The 17,548-nt window shown below is 39.2% G+C and overlaps 2 protein-coding genes across 2 annotated transcripts; both read right to left on the bottom strand.

Moving 5' to 3' along the window:
- Positions 1–585: 585 nt before the first annotated feature.
- On the bottom strand, positions 586–1,893 carry LOC129719960 (uncharacterized). The gene has a single exon (XM_055671367.1). The coding sequence runs from the start codon at positions 1,891–1,893 to the stop codon at positions 586–588; it is 1,308 nt and encodes a 435-aa protein (XP_055527342.1).
- Positions 1,894–3,154: 1,261 nt separating this feature from the next.
- Positions 3,155–14,013, bottom strand: LOC129719959 (uncharacterized). The gene is made up of 2 exons (XM_055671366.1): positions 13,672–14,013; positions 3,155–3,541 (listed from the first exon to the last, which is right to left on the bottom strand). The coding sequence occupies exons 1-2, from the start codon at positions 14,011–14,013 to the stop codon at positions 3,155–3,157; spliced, it is 729 nt and encodes a 242-aa protein (XP_055527341.1).
- Between the last annotated feature and the right edge of the window lie 3,535 nt (positions 14,014–17,548).

The following is a 17,548-nucleotide window of genomic DNA, read 5'->3' as shown; positions in this document are numbered from 1 at the left end:
AACCTTTCATTTGACACTGATTTTATGTAAATCGGTTCAGCCATCTCTGAGAAACATGAGTGAGATTAAACAGTCTTTAGAACACGTTTCTTTTCATAACTTTTGAACCAAAAATTCAATCTTTATAAAACTCAAAAGTTAAGGGTATTTCAGGTAGCCCGTTCTTTTAAAACCAATTTTGTTCAAATCGGTTGTGTATTACCTGAAATACGCTGCTGGTGATAACGATGCGCTAATAACAGGGGGCGTTTGGATGGTGACATTACACCTGAACATTCCGACCCCCGCTGGAATTATAAATTTCTGAACAGTTAAACCTCTGGGAGTGCATCTTCAGTCACCGCCGATGCACCACTCGTTGCCACCGGTAACAAACAAATTTTTTCCACCGGCCGATCGATTATTCTCCTTTCGGTCTTAAGTGTCACTTGGTTCGGTGTCTGGATGAGTCTGTTGTATTCGTCCCATGCGCCACCGAATCGGAGGCAAATTATCTTCTTGGATGACTACCAGCCTGCCTACTTCAACCGGTACCGGAGGTTGCCAACGTTTGGGTCGTACTTGAAGTTGAGCCAAATACTCTAGTCACCAACGCTTCCAGAATTCCTGTACCTTCTTTTGCACTGCTTGCCAATGGTGCAGTCTATTTGTTGGTATGTCGACAAAATTGTTGTCTAGAACAGCTTGAAGCGAGCCACCAACCAGAAAATGCCCCGGAGTTAGCGGTTTCAAATCATTAGGACGATCTGTCAGCTGTGTTAAAGGCCGAAAGTTGAGGCAAGCTTCCACTTGAGCAAGCGTAGTAAGCATATCCTCGAAGTAAACAGGTGTTTCTCCCAGCACTCGTAATAAATGGTATTTCGATGAGCGCACTGCTGCCTCCCACAATCCCCCAAAATGAGGCGCACCTGGCGGAATAAAATGCCATTGGATGTTTAACTTGGCGCATTCCCTTGCTACGTCTTCGTGATGTTGTTTGCTTCTGAGATTAGCCATGAGATCCTTTAGCTGGTTCCTTGCCCCCACAAAATTGGTACCGTTATCGGAATGCAGTGTAGAGCACAGACCACGACGTGCCACAAATCTTCTCAGCGCCTGGATGAAACATGCCGTTGATTGATTTCCGACCAACTCCAAGTGTACCGCCTTAGTAACAAAACAGACAAACACGGACACGTATGCCTTTTCTGCCGTTCGACGGTATCCTGGCCGAATATGAACAGGGCCAAAATAATCAACACCTGTAGTTGAAAATGCTCTAGCTACCGTGACCCTTGATGCCGGTAGTTCTGCCATAAATTGCCGCATTGGTGTGGCTTTAAGACGACAAGACCGTATGCACTGATGAACAATTTGTTTCGCCACACTTCGTCCTCCGAGAGGCCAGAACCTTTGCCTAACGCTATTCAACAGTAATTGAGGCCCTGCATCTAGTAGCCTCAAATGGTAAGGTCGCAACAATAATTTAGTAACATGATGTCGTGCGGGCAACACCATAGGATGTTTCGCTTCCTCTGATTCTTGCGATTTTCCCAATCGTCCACCTATGCGAATGACCCCGTCAATGGAGAGTCCTGGATGAAACCAGCGTAGGGCCGATTGTCTGTGCACCGGTCTGTTATGCGTTAAAGCGTGAAACTCTTTCCCAAAAACTTCTTGTTGAACCAAACGAATTACGGTAAACTCTGCCTTGCGTAGCTCAGTCGTGTTTAATGAGGTCAAGCTTCCCGCCTCAAATTCGCCCCTTTGATACTTGCTTCGATGATTTCGAATGAACCGTTGACAATATGTTGTCCGACGAATTAGCGTCATATAATCCACAAACTGCGAGAAATACCAATTGTTGAAATCCATACAAAAGAAACCGCTGCTACTACCACCGGTTGTTTGCATTCCTGTTGAGCTTCCATAGAGTCTGAAAATTTACTCTGTTGTGGCCACTGATCTGAACCATAAGCGAGCCATTCCGGACCTTCCCACCACGCACGATTTTCTACTATGCTCTTCGGGAATATACCTCGTGACGTCATATCTGCAGGATTCTGTACACCTGGGAGATGTTTACAAGAGCAACCAACTGTAATATTCTGAATTTTCGCCACCCTGTTGGCAACAAATGTCGTCCACACTGTTGGTATATCTTGCAACCATTGCAAAACTGTCGTTGAGTCCGTCCAAAAATAAACATCTCCTTTAATTTCTATCGCCTTTTTAACCCTGGCGTATAGTTCTGCAGCCATTAGTGCCCCTCGTAGCTCAAGTCGTGGGATTGACTGTGTTTTCAGAGGAGCTACTCTTGACCTGGAAGAGAGAAGCGATACCTTGACGTCACCCTGCTGGATCCAGGATTTAATGTACAAGTTCGTCCCGTACGCCTTTTCAGAGGCGTCTGAAAAACAATGGACCTCCATGCCCACCGCTCTTGGAATTATAATCAATCTTTCTACCCGAAGCTGCTTCAGTATCGGAAGTTGCTCGTGAAATATGCGCCATTCTTTTTCTACACTCGTCGGTAGAGCCGAATCCCAGTCTAGTTTTTCCTGTTTGCCATTTTCGAGTTGCCAGAGAGTTTGCATAAAATTTTTTGCAGTTGTTATTACTGCTCCAATTAACCCCAAGGGGTCAAATAGCATTGCTATGTAAGATAGTACCTTTCGCCTTGTAAGCCATTGTTCATTGGTAATAGATGGGATCTGAAACTGCAAGGCGAACATATCCGTTTGTGGAAACCATGTCAGACCTAAGGTTTTCACTGAAGCATCTGGATCAAAATTTATCCCCCTTTCATCTGAGACTGCTAAGTACTCCGATCGCAATCCCTCTAGTATGGATGGGTCATTGGAAGCTCATTTTCGCAGACGCATGCCGCCCGATTGAAATAAACCATCAAGCTGAACTCTGAGCTCCTTTGCTTGCTCCGTAGTGTCACTGCCAGTAATCACATCATCAACATAAACATCTTTCAAAATTGCAGCCGATGCTAATGGGAACTGTTTGCCTCCATCCATTGCCAGTTGTTTCAATTTTCTCGTTGCAAGAAAGGGTGCTGGCTTCGTCCCATATGTTACCGTCGATAGTTCGTAAATTGTTAATGGTGAGTAAGTATCCGACCGCCACAGTATGCTTTGCAGCGGTGCATCCGTCTCAGCAATCTCTATTTGACGGAAATTTTCTTCACATCCGCGATCAACAGCACTAACCGAGTACGAGAGCGCAGAGTTATACTTCGTAAGTCTTCCTGTACAACGGGTCCAGTTGAAAGAGCGTCATTCAGGGAGACGCCAGAAGACGACTTGCACGACGCATCGTACACCACCCTTACGCGCGTCGTGGTGCTAGATTCCTTCACCACTGGATGGTGAGGAAGATAGTAACGCTTTGTTGTTGCAACATCATCGTCAGGAACTCGCCGCATATGTCCTAATTGTTCATATTCCTGCATAAAATCATGGTACTGTTTTTTCAACTCTGAATCCCGTTCCAAACGTCTCTTAATCTGAAGAAACCTTCGGCTGGCAATATCATGTGTGTGTCCAAGTTGCTGTATGATAATTTTGTCCTTGGAAGTGACACAACATAACGACCACTGGCATTCCGTTTGCAGGTTTGTTTAAAGAGTTCTTCATACGAAGCCTCTGCAGGGGAAAGCTTATTTTCGAGACCAATTTTCTCACTCTTCCAGAATCTAGTTAGCAGTCATGATCTCTTTTGATGGCGAACAGAGTAGTTGATGTTATTTTGTGGTGATATATAATTGTTAATTTACATGTGAAATAGTGAATGAAACCAGCGTGGGGCCTACCGTGAATCAGGTAGATATATTTCAACGTGTGTCGGTAGTGAATCTACAAAAGGCTAAGTACAAGAACAGTTGCTTTAAGCAGCAAGTTCGCGTTAAAGTTTGTTAAAATAAAATCCCCCCCGACGCTTTTAAAGCAGCGGTGGTGGCGATCATTTTTTTTGCCTCTGTCGCTTGTTTCTCTGCATGTCTATTGGTATAGCGTCCCGTGTTAACGTGTGTTGTGTGCGATGATTTGCTCTGGCTGTGGTACGGCAATTGTCCTATCGGATTTGCCGTTGAAATGTGTGGGCTTCAACTGTGCACGTTTGTTTCACTACAAGTGTACTGGACTCACCAAGGCAACGGCAAAGATAGTTACAGATAATGATAATCTTTGCTTCAAGTGTGACGAATGTTTATCAAACCAGTGTTGTGGTGGGCAACATTTGATACCGGACATCAAGCGTATTGAAGAAGAGATGAAGAAATTATCTTCTCTCTCTGATTCGGTCATTGAAATGCGGGATCAAATATCGGCCCAGATAAACAGCGCGTTGAATTTCGGTATGGAACAGTTGAGATTAAATGTAAATGAATCTCTTGAAAAATTATTTTGTGAGAAATTTGATAAATTGAACCATTCGGTTTTGGAATTGAGTACGCGTCAAAATAAAGCTGCAATTAATGATGCCCGCGCGTGGAATGGGACGGTTCCTTCTGAATCGGACCAAATCGGCAAGAAGCGTAGAATTGATGACGATAATAGTGATGATGTTTTTGATGACGGCGTGACTTTTGCGCAAGTCGTGAAGGGTCGCCGTAAAAGTATTAAAACGAGTATTAGTAATAATAATAATATAAATGATGGTTTTAAGCCCGTTAAACATAAGACTCGTCCGGTCATTGTGATCAAACCGAAAGAGTCCAAACAAGCTTGCGAGGAAACTCGGAAGTTTTTGAAAACGAAATTAGATCCAAAAACACACAAAATGAGTAATTTTAGGAACGGTAAAGATGGTTCCATTATTGTTGAATGCGCTGTTGGCGAAAATATTGATAAGTTGAAAAATGGCATTGAAAGCAATCTGGGTGAAAACTACAGTGCTGTTGTTCCCACGTCGGTGCCGAGATTGAAAATAGTGGGCATGAGCGAGAATCTTTCTCCTGATGTTTTCATTGACTTTTTAAAGAGTCAAAATGAAGGTATCAAAATTAATGATGTAAAAGTAATAAACCCGTATGAAAATCCACGCTTTCGGTATAACAAGTATAGCGCGGTAATAGAGGTTGATTTGGAAACGTATAACAGCTTGTTATCTGCTAACCAAGTAAATGTAGAATTTGATCGGTGCTTAGTATTTCCCGCGGTAAATGTTTTGAGATGCTTCAAATGTGGAGAATTTGGGCACAAGAGCATGGATTGCAAAAATTGTGATACGTGTTCCAGGTGAAGCCTAAAACACAAAACATCTGAATGCACGTCTACTGTTTTGAAATGCGTTAATTGTTTAAAGACGAATGAAGAGCGTAACATGAATTTGGACGTCAACCATGCCGCATTTAGTTCAGAATGCTTGATATATAAAAGATTATTCAATCAAAAGAAAAGCAGCTTGTGTTTCAATAAATAGCAAACAAGTTCCAAGAAGAATGTGAATAAGTTTGAATTTTTGTATTTGAATATTGCGGGGTTGACAACAAACTACGTTGCATTACGTCAGATTGTTGAAGATAAACGTCCACTTTTAGTGTTCTTATCAGAGACTCATATTGTCGATATTGAAGCATATGATCAATATAGTATTCCGGGATATAATGTGGCTGCTTGTTTATCACATTCTAGACAAACTGGCGGTGTTGCTATTTATGTCAGAGAATCAGTTCAATTCGAGCTTTGCCGAAACGAAGCGAAGGATGGCAATTGGTTCTTGGGCATAACAGTAGTACGTGGTATGGAGGTGGGTAATTGTGGTGTTTTGTATCATTCTCCCAATGCTAGTGATCACCGTTTCCTTGAAATATTGGAAAATTGGCTTGATGAATTTCTCGATTATAGTAAACTGAATATATTGACTGGCGATTTTAATATCAACTGGCGAGATAATACAAATTCGAAACATTTGAAGCGTTTAGTAGAATCTTTCAATTTAAAACAGAGCGTTAATGTATTTGCACGTATTTCCCTGCGAAGTAGAACTTCGATTGATCATGTTTATTCCAATTTGGGTTCCATTTGTTCAGTAACGGATTCTGATATGAAAATAACCGATCATGAGACATTAGTGATCACTGTATTAGACAACTTGAGTGAGAAAAATGATTTTAAAAAATTGAAATGCTGGAGAAAATATTCGAAACAGGCTGTTTCGAATCTTGTTGAAAGAAGCTTGGATTTTTCAATCGCGTCCGGTAATTTAGATGATTCTGCAGCTGTTCTTACTAGTATTTTGAAAACGTGTACGAATCAATTAGTTGAACATAAATTTGTAACCTTAAAGAACGCGAACAGCTGGTACAATTTGGATCTTTTGCGTCTTAAGCGCAAGAGGGATAAATTGTACAAAAAGTTTTGTAGATCAAATAGTCAGAGTCATTGGAATGAGTACACAATCGCGCGTAATAAATATTCACAAGCGTTAAAAAAGACGCGTTGTGAATATATCCAAAGAAAGATTACTCAGCATCAAAACAACAGCAAAGAGTTATGGAAAATTTTGAAATCTTTTTTAAAACCTAGTAATTGTAAACCGCGGTCCATAACTTTTGATGGCACATTAGAACAAACAGAACAAATAATTGCTAGTAAGTTTAATGATTATTTCATCAATAGTGTTTCATTGATCAATCAATCAATTGAACTGGTCGATGAACCGGATGAAATAAAACAGCCGACTTACGTTGATAGTAGATTTGATGGTTTTCACCCAATCACAATGGATGACCTTAAAAATATTTGTTTTTCATTAGGTAAAACGGCTGGCGTAGACAATGTAAATGCTAGGGTTATTCAAGATTGCTTCAATGTTATTGGTCACACTCTGCTGAACCTTATTAATGAATCATTGCTAACTGGGCACGTGCCTAAAGTGTGGAAAGAATCATTGGTTGTTCCGATTCAAAAGGTTGCTGGAACGATTAAAGCCGAAGAGTTTCGTCCCATCAATATGTTACACACGTTAGAAAAGATATTGGAACTTGTTGTTAAAGTCCAGCTGTTAGAATATTTAAATAGTAACTCGTTATCAATTCCGGAACAATCTGGCTACCGGGAAGGCCATTCGTGTGAAACCGCGTTGAATTTAGTTCTTGCAAAATGGAAAGATAACTTAGAAAATAGAGACACGATAGTTGCTGTATTTTTGGATCTGAAACGCGCTTTTGAAACAATTTCTAGGCCCTTATTGTTGAACACAATCAAGCGCTTTGGAATTTCGAGTACTGCATTCAGATGGTTTGAAAGCTATTTGTCTGACAGAACTCAACGGACTGTTTTTAATGATTCTGTATCTGGTCCCGTGGAGAATGATCTTGGAGTTCCACAGGGAAGTGTATTAGGGCCCCTTTTATTTATTATGTATATAAATGACATGCGGCGAGTTTCACGTTTCTGTGACATAAATCTTTTTGCCGATGACACCGTGTTGTTCATTGCAGCTAAAAATTTAGAAGAAGCTGTTTCACACTTGAATGAAGATTTACGTTCTCTAAGCAGATGGCTGAAGTATAAGCAATTGAAATTGAATATTGATAAAACTAAATTTATGATTTTCTCACGCACCGTGGTAAATGACGATGTCTCTGTTATAATAGATGATGAGACAATTGGTCGCGTTCGGGAGATTGAATATCTTGGCGTGATTATTGATGACAACCTAAAGTTCAACGCTCACATTGACAATGTCATCAAGAAAATTGCCAAGAAGTATGGAATATTATGCCGTTTGAAAAACGAATTAACAATTAGTAGTAAAATACAGCTATACAAGTCAATCATCTCGCCCCATTTGGATTTTTGCCCTATCTTTTTGTATTTGGCCAATAACACACAATTATTGAGGTTACAGCGTTTGCAGAATAGAATAATGCGTTTGTTTTTAAATTGTGTTAGATTAACTTCCTCTGCTTTTATGTTGGACGCTTTGCAATGGTTATCCGTGAAGCAACGAATTGTTTATTTGTCTATGGTGTTCATTTTTAAAATAATTAATGGTTTGCTACCTCAATATTTGTGTGATCGAATTGAAAGAGGAAGTGATTTTCATAGATATAACACTAGAAACGCGGATGAAATAAGAACACCTTTCTTTTTAACCAGAGCTTCACAGAATTCATTATTTTATAAAGGTATATTTTTTTTCAATTCGATGCCAAGACATGTTAAACGTGCACCAACACTTGCGGAGTTCAAGAGACAATGTATTTCACACGTGAAAGTTTCTGTTGTACAGAACGAAATTTAAAAGCTTTTAACAATGACGAGAGTTTATATGACGAAGTTTAAACAACGGATTTATTTTGGATGAAATATTTATTTTTGAAACTTATTTATTTATTGATTGTTTAATTGAAGCCTGTAACTGATGAAGTTTTATACGAACGGATATGATTGTGTTGTAAAATTTTATTTATATTTTATATTGGATCTTTTTTTAACATATAATGACAAAACTACTGTGTTCGTCGCGGTGGTGATGATGGATTTTTTTTTCCTTTATGTTGTTGTAGCTTAAAAAATAATAGAAAGTGACTACATAAGTTTGAGCCTCGCGCGCGGAAGTCAGATATAAATGGATTCTTTTACAATTTAAACTTAATTGTTAGTTGAATGCTTAGAGAATATACATTAAGTAGTTGTGGTTAGTCTGACTGAAGGTCATAAAAACCCTGTGCTAGCTTTGTGTAGCTCTACAGCAATTCACGTCTTTACCGATGTGAATCAAGTAAACAGTTTTTGAAGAAGTTTATATCTGGAAATGGAATCAGTTCGTTTTTTTTTTGTATAACTGATTGAAATTGTGATTACATTAATTATCTATAGATAAATCGTCCAGCTCAAACCTTTGTAGGGGTATGTGGCGGGACCATCATCATCAACTCTTCCAGCTTATCGATAACAGCCACATTACAACCAGATGTTCGTGGCGCAAAAACTACTGGGTATTTCCCACTCGCAACCCAACCAAAAACCGAATCGATCAACATAGGCACATCCTTCCCGATGGGGTATGCGCTTGCCAGTATTGAAAAAATCGAAAAATGATCCTCCGCCTAGAATCAAATGTATCTTTTGGGACTCAAACAAGGATGGATCGGCCAGCTGTATCCCCTCTGGTAGTTTTCAATCGCGTGCAGTAGAAGAAAATGCTGGTATTGTTGTATTCAACCAAGGATGAATATTAAGCTCCACTGGTATTTGAAAACTGGAAACCCGTGACTTGATAATAACCCTTTCAAAGCTCGTTATTTACACTCGTTATTTACTCGTTATAACATCCAGTTGCGTAGGTTGCCTTTTTGATTTTAATAATTGACTAAACCTCTTGGAAACGAGATCACATTGACACGCACAATCCAACAATGCTCTCGCCGAATGCTGATAGCCAAAAAATGTCTGCAACTGCTCGAAAAACCGGAAAAATGTGCTCGAAATCTGAAAAAAATTTATCCGTGATCGGAAAAATTTTCGCTCGCGCAGGCAAAAGTCTGTGAAAATCTGCACACATTTTAAGAAAATCTGCGCAAATATAAGGAGACTCTGACAAAAATCTGCAGAAACCGTGGAAAAACTGCAAATATCTGCAAATCAATAAATATCTGCACACGGACTCCAAAAATCTGCGTTTTGCAGACAAATCTGCACATTTGGTATCCCTGAGCCAAATTCATCTTGAACGACCACCACGGCCGTTGGTAGAAGAATACCAGTCGCTGGAATTTTCACTGCATTGAGCCTCGCCACTTGAGCAGTTGCTGCGTTTACTATATTGCCACTACTAGTGGGAAGCCCTATCTCCGCACTCCTAGTCGCAGTGTCCTTTTTAGCTGGCGAGTTAACCTTATTTTTCTCTCCTTTGAAGCATACTAGAGTATGATGCTTACCCTTACAGTTCCTACATAACAATTTTGACGAACATTCCTTTGGTTGGTGTCCACGTTTGAAGCAATTTCGGCATAAGGAGTTCGATTTCAATAGATTTTCTCTTTCATGAACCCGCATTCCTCTGAAAACAGCGCACAAATATAACGGATGATTTTCCGGACAAGCTAAGCATCGTTTCGAGGACACGGTATTCAGCGCGACGTTGCACGATCTTGATGTTAACGGAAACTTTCGTTTAGTCGATTGAGCGGTTTTCACTCTTGCGCTATCTGGTTTGGTTGATATGGCCTCCAGCATGTGAATCCTTCTGCGCATGAAATCGGTCAAATCCCTTATTGTGTCGTTTTCCTTCGAAGATGGAAAATCCTCCCAACTTCTTCGTGAGGCGCTATCAAGACGAGAACTCAATATATGCAGCAAAAGCAAATCCTTGTAATCGCCTTGCTGAACAGTTGTGTGATCTAACGATTTCACGGTCGCTTCGAATGATTCCAACAGAAATTGAATTTCTTCGGCGGACTCTCGTCGTATGGATGGTAATTCGAACAGGGCCTGCACATTCTTCTTCTTTGAAATCTTGGTATTTGAGTAACGTTGAACCAGCATATCCCAAGCAACCATATAGTTCGCCTTAGTGAGTGGCAGTGTGTTAATGAGATTTAGCGCCTCTCCTTCCAACTTATTTATTTATTTATTTCGTCAAACAAAAGTAGACCACATATGTTTATAACTAACTTACATACTATATGTTATTTATACTAGTGAAATAGGAAAAAAAAGAGTTTATACATAATTGGATAATGGTTTCTTTACTGCGCATTGAATTGAAATATTGTTTCAATTTAGTTCTCGACACAGGAAAGTCAATTGCTTCACAGTGTTGGTTATACACTAACATCATTTGATTAATAGGCCCGTATTTAGCATAATTGTTTCGTTGATGATTTAAAGAAAATAAAGTCCGAGTTCGTAAATTTCTAGAAGGTACCTACATAAAAATTGAGTTTTGATAATATTTCGTGTGAATCGACACGCTGAGATACGATATCGTTAACAAATGACATCATTGCGAATTCACGACGGGCTCTTATTGATTGGATGTCAATAAGTCTGCAACGTTCGTCATATGATGGCAGGGGAAATGACGTCCATCGTAGATTACGAAGTGCATATAACAGGAATTGTTTTTGTACTGATTCTGTTCTGTCTACATGTGTTGCAGGAAACGGAGACCATACAATGCTACAGTATTCTAAAAGTGACCTGACATAGGAAGTGTTTTTATTGTGTATGGATCTTGGAAATTATAGCAGAAACGTTTTATAAAACTGAGCATGTTACTAGCCTTATTGATAATTGTATTGTAATGATCAGTGAATGTTAATTTTGAGTCGAGTATGACTCCTAAGTCCCTAACTCGTTCACATTTCTCTACTACCTGATCTCCTAAGGAAATAATAATGCTTGGTATGTTTCTTTATCTGCCAAAAGCCATCGAACTACATTTTTTTACGTCTAGCTGAAGAAGGCTTTTTTTACACCAGATATAAAAATATTTCATCTCGTTACGAAAAATGTTTACATCATCAGCGTTTTTAATTCCAATTAAAAGTTTTATGTCGTCGGCATAAATTACATGTTTTAAAATAAAGGAAATGTCGTTTACAAATAATATAAATAGTAGAGGGCCCAATTGAGAGCCTTGAGGAACTCCTGAGGTTACCTGAATAGGTTTCGATAGTACGCCTTTGAATTTGACTGTTTGTTGACGATCTGTCAGATATGATTCAATCCAATTGACTAATTGTGGATGAATTCCAATTTTTCGTAACTTGAAGAGAAGCAGGGGTATATCAATGCGATCGAAAGCTTTACTGAAATCAGTATATAAGGTTTCAACATAATTACCTTTATCCATTGCGTTCAGAGTGAAGTTATTAAACTCGAGTAAGTTAGTTGTTGTTGGGCGACCTTTGAAAAAACCGTGTTGCGTTGGAGTAATTCTATTTTTTATTTGGTGGAATAACTTTTTGTTTATTATTGCTTCAAAAAGCTTAGGTATGCAAGTAAGAATGGTTACGCCTCGATAGTTGCTATTGTCGGATTTTTTACCAGATTTGAACACAGGCACTAGATATGAGTTTTTCCAGAATTTCGGGAAGCAACCGGATTCCAGCGACATATTGAAAATCAAGAACAGTGGGGAAGTTAGCTCTTTAGCTAAATGTTTCATGAATGCTGGCGGAATTCCGTCTAATCCCGGACCTTTAGATGCATCCAGAGCTTTTAAAGTATCTTCAATTTCGCGTGCGCTGACATGTTCAATATTGAAATAGTGGAAAACTCAGGAAAGTTGATGAAGAATGTATAATCACGATCAGATTCTGAGAAAGTTGTGAAATTTTGTTGAAAAAAATCAGCAAATAGATCAGAGATGTCTGCCGGGTTCTCTTCAACTTTGTCATGTAGTTGCATTTTTGAAGGAAAATTTTCAGATTTTAACTTTGATTTAACATATTTGAAAAAAATTTTTGGACAAGATTTGATTTCAAGCTCAGTTTTTAGTGTGAACTCTTCAAACGCGTTACTAATAGCATCGCTTAATTCGCCGCAAATGTTAAGATAAGTTGTTAAAGCATCACGATTATTATGAGTTTTGTATTTTTTTGTATGCTTTTTGTTTGCGATTTTTTAAGTTTTTAATTTGTCTATTGTACCAGACTGGGTATTTGGAATTGCCTTGACGTCTTCTTTTTTTCAATGGTATGTCGCTAATAAATAAATCAGACAATATTTTATAAAAATTTTCTATAGCCGAATCGACGTTTCCATCTTCACACAATACATCTTGCCAGTTGATACCATTTAGTTTATGTTTTAATTCATCATAGTTTGCTAACTGAAAGTCAAAAACATCTTCGAATTCGTATGCATCAGGTCTTTTATTCACATGCACAAATAAATAAAACTCTATTGCTGTATGATAAACTTCGTTTTTCCATAATGGTTGTAATGAATTCGTCACACAAAAGTCTTCACTAATGTTGGATATTAACAGACCAAGATAACAATTTTGTCCATTTTTCACGTGATTTATTTGATTAAGGCCAAGACTAGAGGTTTTATCAAAAAGAAATTGAAGCGTTTCATTTTCGCCAGTAATAGGAAGTAAAATGCTATGGTTATCGATGTCCGGAATAAAATCAATGTTGCGTTGATTGAAATCACCGTATATGTGGAGTTTTACTTCAGGTAACAGCTTAGATGCTATATTTTCAACAACATGAAAAAACTTTCCAAAAATTTTTTTCCGCGCATTATTTGGAGGGAAATAGACAGAGACAAATACGTGTGTCTCTTCTGCTAGTTCTGCTTTAACCCAAACATGTTCGAACTCTTTAAACTGAATGGTGTCGATAAGCACTGAGTTAAAGTCTATTGACACCGCAATTAAAACACCACCACCGGATTTCATGTCAGATAGTTGATAGTTACGGTCATTTCTATAGACATTATATCGGCAACCGAAGACTTCTTCGCTGCGAACACCCTCATCCCAGCTGGTTTCGGTTGCTAAAATAACAGAAAATGAACAGGATAGTGCATTTTTTTGAACCGGCGCCTTATGTAACGAAACTTTTCAACTTCTGGGAGATCCGGTTGCCAATGTATAAGAGACATGTACAAATCACGAAAATTGAGCCATTCTTCTATTTTTCCTCCAAATTTCGGCAGACTTATTCGTGGCAGCTTGGCATGTGTCGTGTGTGCTTGATTCGATGGGTCGTACAGATTGGTTAAGCGCCGCAGCCTCTGGAACATCCTTCAGACGATCGATAAGAAGTGCCTTTAATTCGAAAAACCGGTTTTCAAAATCCATTCTTTCCTTAACTGCTGACTCTGCATCCGTATTTTCCTCATGAGAAGCGAATTCGTCAATCGCATCATTCATTTCGTCCCACAACGGCTCAAGTCGATCATGTCGTACCGAAAACTCGCTGATCTTGGTGTTTTCCGACCACTCCTCCATAAACCGGTACATGTTGTTGAATGATGTCTGCAATCTCTTCAATTTCATCTGCAGTGTTTTGAGAGTGGGAGCCTTCCCCTTCAACGTCGCAGCGGGTGCCATTGATGACAGTATACCAAAAAAATAAGACCACAGTTACGCAACCTCAAACAATTGAATATATAGGAGAGCCAATTACCTTCTGGCTCTTAGTTTTGAGCCTTGTAATTATTATGCGTAAACTCTGGAACAATTGATGTAAACTTCCTTCCTCCTCCACAGATAGTAAATGCCGAAAGAGCGAACCGAAATCACTCTTGAGTGAAATACTGAGCCGATTGCAATTATCTCAGTAGTTAATGTTTAAACCAAATCAATGTAACGAGACCAAATGATTCTCGCTGCCTGTACAAGTGACCGTTAGCTCCGCTCCAATCCAATAGGCAGAAAACGAAGTATCACCGCCCGTGAAATTAGTGTACATGAAAACGAAGACCGAGTATAGCACTAACTTATCGAGTATTCCGGGTTGGACAGCCACTAACCTGCCATATTTAAAAATGATGCCTTGTATATAATTAACCAAGCCAATCACGTCCGCTGCGATGGCGTATAAACCGATTTTCGATCGAAGTTGGTCCACTTCGATATAACCAAAGTAATGGCGATCACTTTTTTCTCCCAAAATTAGCGTTGAATGGCTGTTTCCTCGGATCACCCTTTTCCTCCGGTGATCCGGCTCGAAGGACCAGATGTCTATAGGTGTGCACTGGAATCGGGTCTATCCGAATTAGCCTAACAGCGTCGGTTAAATCACCAGGTTGAATAACCGCACAGTCAATCGCTTAGAGAATTAACGGTCGTGTAAAACGTTTCAATTAAAAGTCGTAATTCATACCAAACACCACCTTTATTCTAAGCTAACTAAAACTCAATTTATTTTACTAATTTACAATTATCATTTCTTAACTGATCACTTGATGCGGAAATTAATACCACTGAGATGAGATGATATGAGATGCGCGCGATGCCGACGTTGGCTGCCCTTAATATATAGCAGTAGCGACGCTTCGTAAGCGCGGGAAAACAATCAATGCCCAATCGTTGAACGGCTGCTGGTGATAACGATGCGCTGATAACAGGGGGCGTTTGGATGGTGACATTACACCTGAACACACATATTTGTTACCTCTAAAAACATTCACCTGCCAAATTTGGTTTCATTTAGTTGGTTAGTTCTCGATATGTGCAGAAATTTGTGTTTCATTTGTATGGCACCCCTCCCTTCCAAAAAAGGAGGGGTGTCAAAACATTATGGACATATTTTTTACCACTAAAAACTTTTACCTGCCAAATTTGGTTCCATTTAGTTGATTAGTCGAGATGTGCAGAAATTTGTGTTCCATTTGTATGAAACCTTTCCCTTCTAGAAAAGAGAGGGGCGTCCAAGTATTATGGACATTTTTGTTACCCCTTAAAACATCCACATGCCAAATTCGGTTTCATTTGCTTGGTTTGTTCTTGAGTTGTGCAGAAATTAATGTTTCATTTGTATGGGACCTCTTCCTTCCAGAAGAGGAAGGGGTCTCAAACTATCATAGGAACCTTTATCGGCATAAAAAATCCCTACATACAAATTTTCACGTCGATCGGTTTGGTAGTTTTCGAGCCTATATGGATGAGACAGACAGACAGGCAGACCGGACTGCATGTTTATATGTTTAGATTGCAACATCAGTATTTTAGAACCTAAAGAGTGAATATACATTTATTGGATTGAAGCGTTCATGTAAATCTATTTAAACAAATAAAAAATTGAATGAAAAAGGCTGGGTCTGACTGCTAGGTGGATTAATTTAGGTTTTTATTTTATTTTGATTATCTCGACACAAATATTTCATTTGCCTAAAATAAATTGGAAGTGCAAAAGACTAAATGAGGAGAGAAGATTGATTTATAGAAATGAATCTTACTGAGAGTATTCAACTCCTTTTTCAAACGGCAGAGGATTCCATGTTTCTTGGCAGTTTCCTTGATAACATTATCAATGTGAACATTGAACTTCAGTTTGTCATCAATAATCTCGCCAAGATTTGATCTCACTCACGCGATCGATTGTCTCGCCATGAATTCCAACTAAGACGTGTTCACACGGTTTCGCGAAATAATCATGAGTTTAGTTTTGTTGGTGCTAATTTTTAGCTGTGTGAATTTCAACCATCTGCTCAGCGATCGCAAATCTTTGTTTGATTGCAATTTGGCATCCTCGAGTTTTTTAGCTCCAATGAACAATACTGTGTCATCAGCAAAAAGGTTTGATTGATTGTGCTTCTGGAAGACCAAAACTTGCCACCAATGAGCTGGAAATTGGGGAAGATTGTGCGAACCTATCCCGGATCTGACGAACTAGTTCATACGATCGACGTTCTGGTTGGTGACACAATATATAAACGTCCAACAACGAGGATCGCAGTGCTGCCCATCCAGGACAACAGGCAACTATTTGAGCAAGGTTCTGAGAATGCTTCTCAGCCCGAGGGAGAATGTTCGCGCCCGAACGCGAAAAATAACAACATCAGCACCAGCCAGCAAGCATCGTAAACTCCGCCTTGTATCTCGAACCATCGAGAATAGAGCCATCAAGAACAAAAACCATCGTGAATGAAACGAGCAGCGAGAGCAAGGAAGAAAAAGAAAAAGCGTTTGCGCGACGCTATGAATGCAGTGCACGCAGTTGCATGTCAGTTCAATTTTATTTTATTCTTGAGTCAGTAAATATCAAGAGGAAAAGCTATTAAATGGAAAGTAAGGAAGTAGCTGTTGAGTACAGTCCACTGACGAGAAAGTGTTTGCTGTGGACGGACTTGCGGGCCAAAATCGTCCTTTTTAGGATAAGGGAGTTAATTTAAATCCGCAAGTGCCCGAACAGAACACTTATTTTCCTGACGGCTTGGCTTGAGCGGCACCCGTTCCCTTTCCTGACGTGTCAGGACATGTTGTGTCATGCCGCAAAAAAGTTAGCAAGCCCCCCGAGTCCCACCTTCCAGAGCATGGTACCGCTCTGACAGTTTGTACCAGCAAATAATTCTCAGTGTTACGTATATCTTTAGTATGTGGTTGCATCCCGACCATATTTACTTTTTGCAAGTCGTGTAGAACTTTCACTTGTAAATCTTGTTTCCACAATGGTGAGTATGCGTATACTATTGTTTTGAACTTTCACTTTTTTTCATGGCATAATCTATTAATGCGATATATTTTTTTTCTTGTATTTTAAAATTCTTAAGATAAAAAGAAAAGATTGAGCTTGAGCTTGAACGACTGCACATTTCGTAATTGCTCCTCCGTGATCTGAACTAGTGAAGTTGCATAAGGAACCACGTATATGGCTACTTGGGATCAGTTTACTTCAGTGTATAACAATTCAGTATCTACCGCTTTGTATGGATCACTAACGGCGCACAGTAGGGCCGTTATGAAAAAAGACGGTCAAAAGTCTTTTCTCACTTTTCCTTACATTTTAGGGGTTTGATGTCCTCGGAAGAATTATTCAGAATACTGATTAGAATTATCTGACATTTTCATTTAATTGCTTGTTAAGCTAGTATTACACTTAGAAAAATTTACTTTTTTATTTGACGAGATAATCAATTTTTAT

The sequence above is a fragment of the Wyeomyia smithii genome, chromosome 2 (genome assembly GCF_029784165.1).
Source record: "Wyeomyia smithii strain HCP4-BCI-WySm-NY-G18 chromosome 2, ASM2978416v1, whole genome shotgun sequence".
NCBI classification, from domain to species: domain Eukaryota; kingdom Metazoa; phylum Arthropoda; class Insecta; order Diptera; family Culicidae; genus Wyeomyia; species Wyeomyia smithii.
Note: the sequence above shows the minus strand (reverse complement) of the source record. Positions and strands in the feature narration are given on the sequence as shown.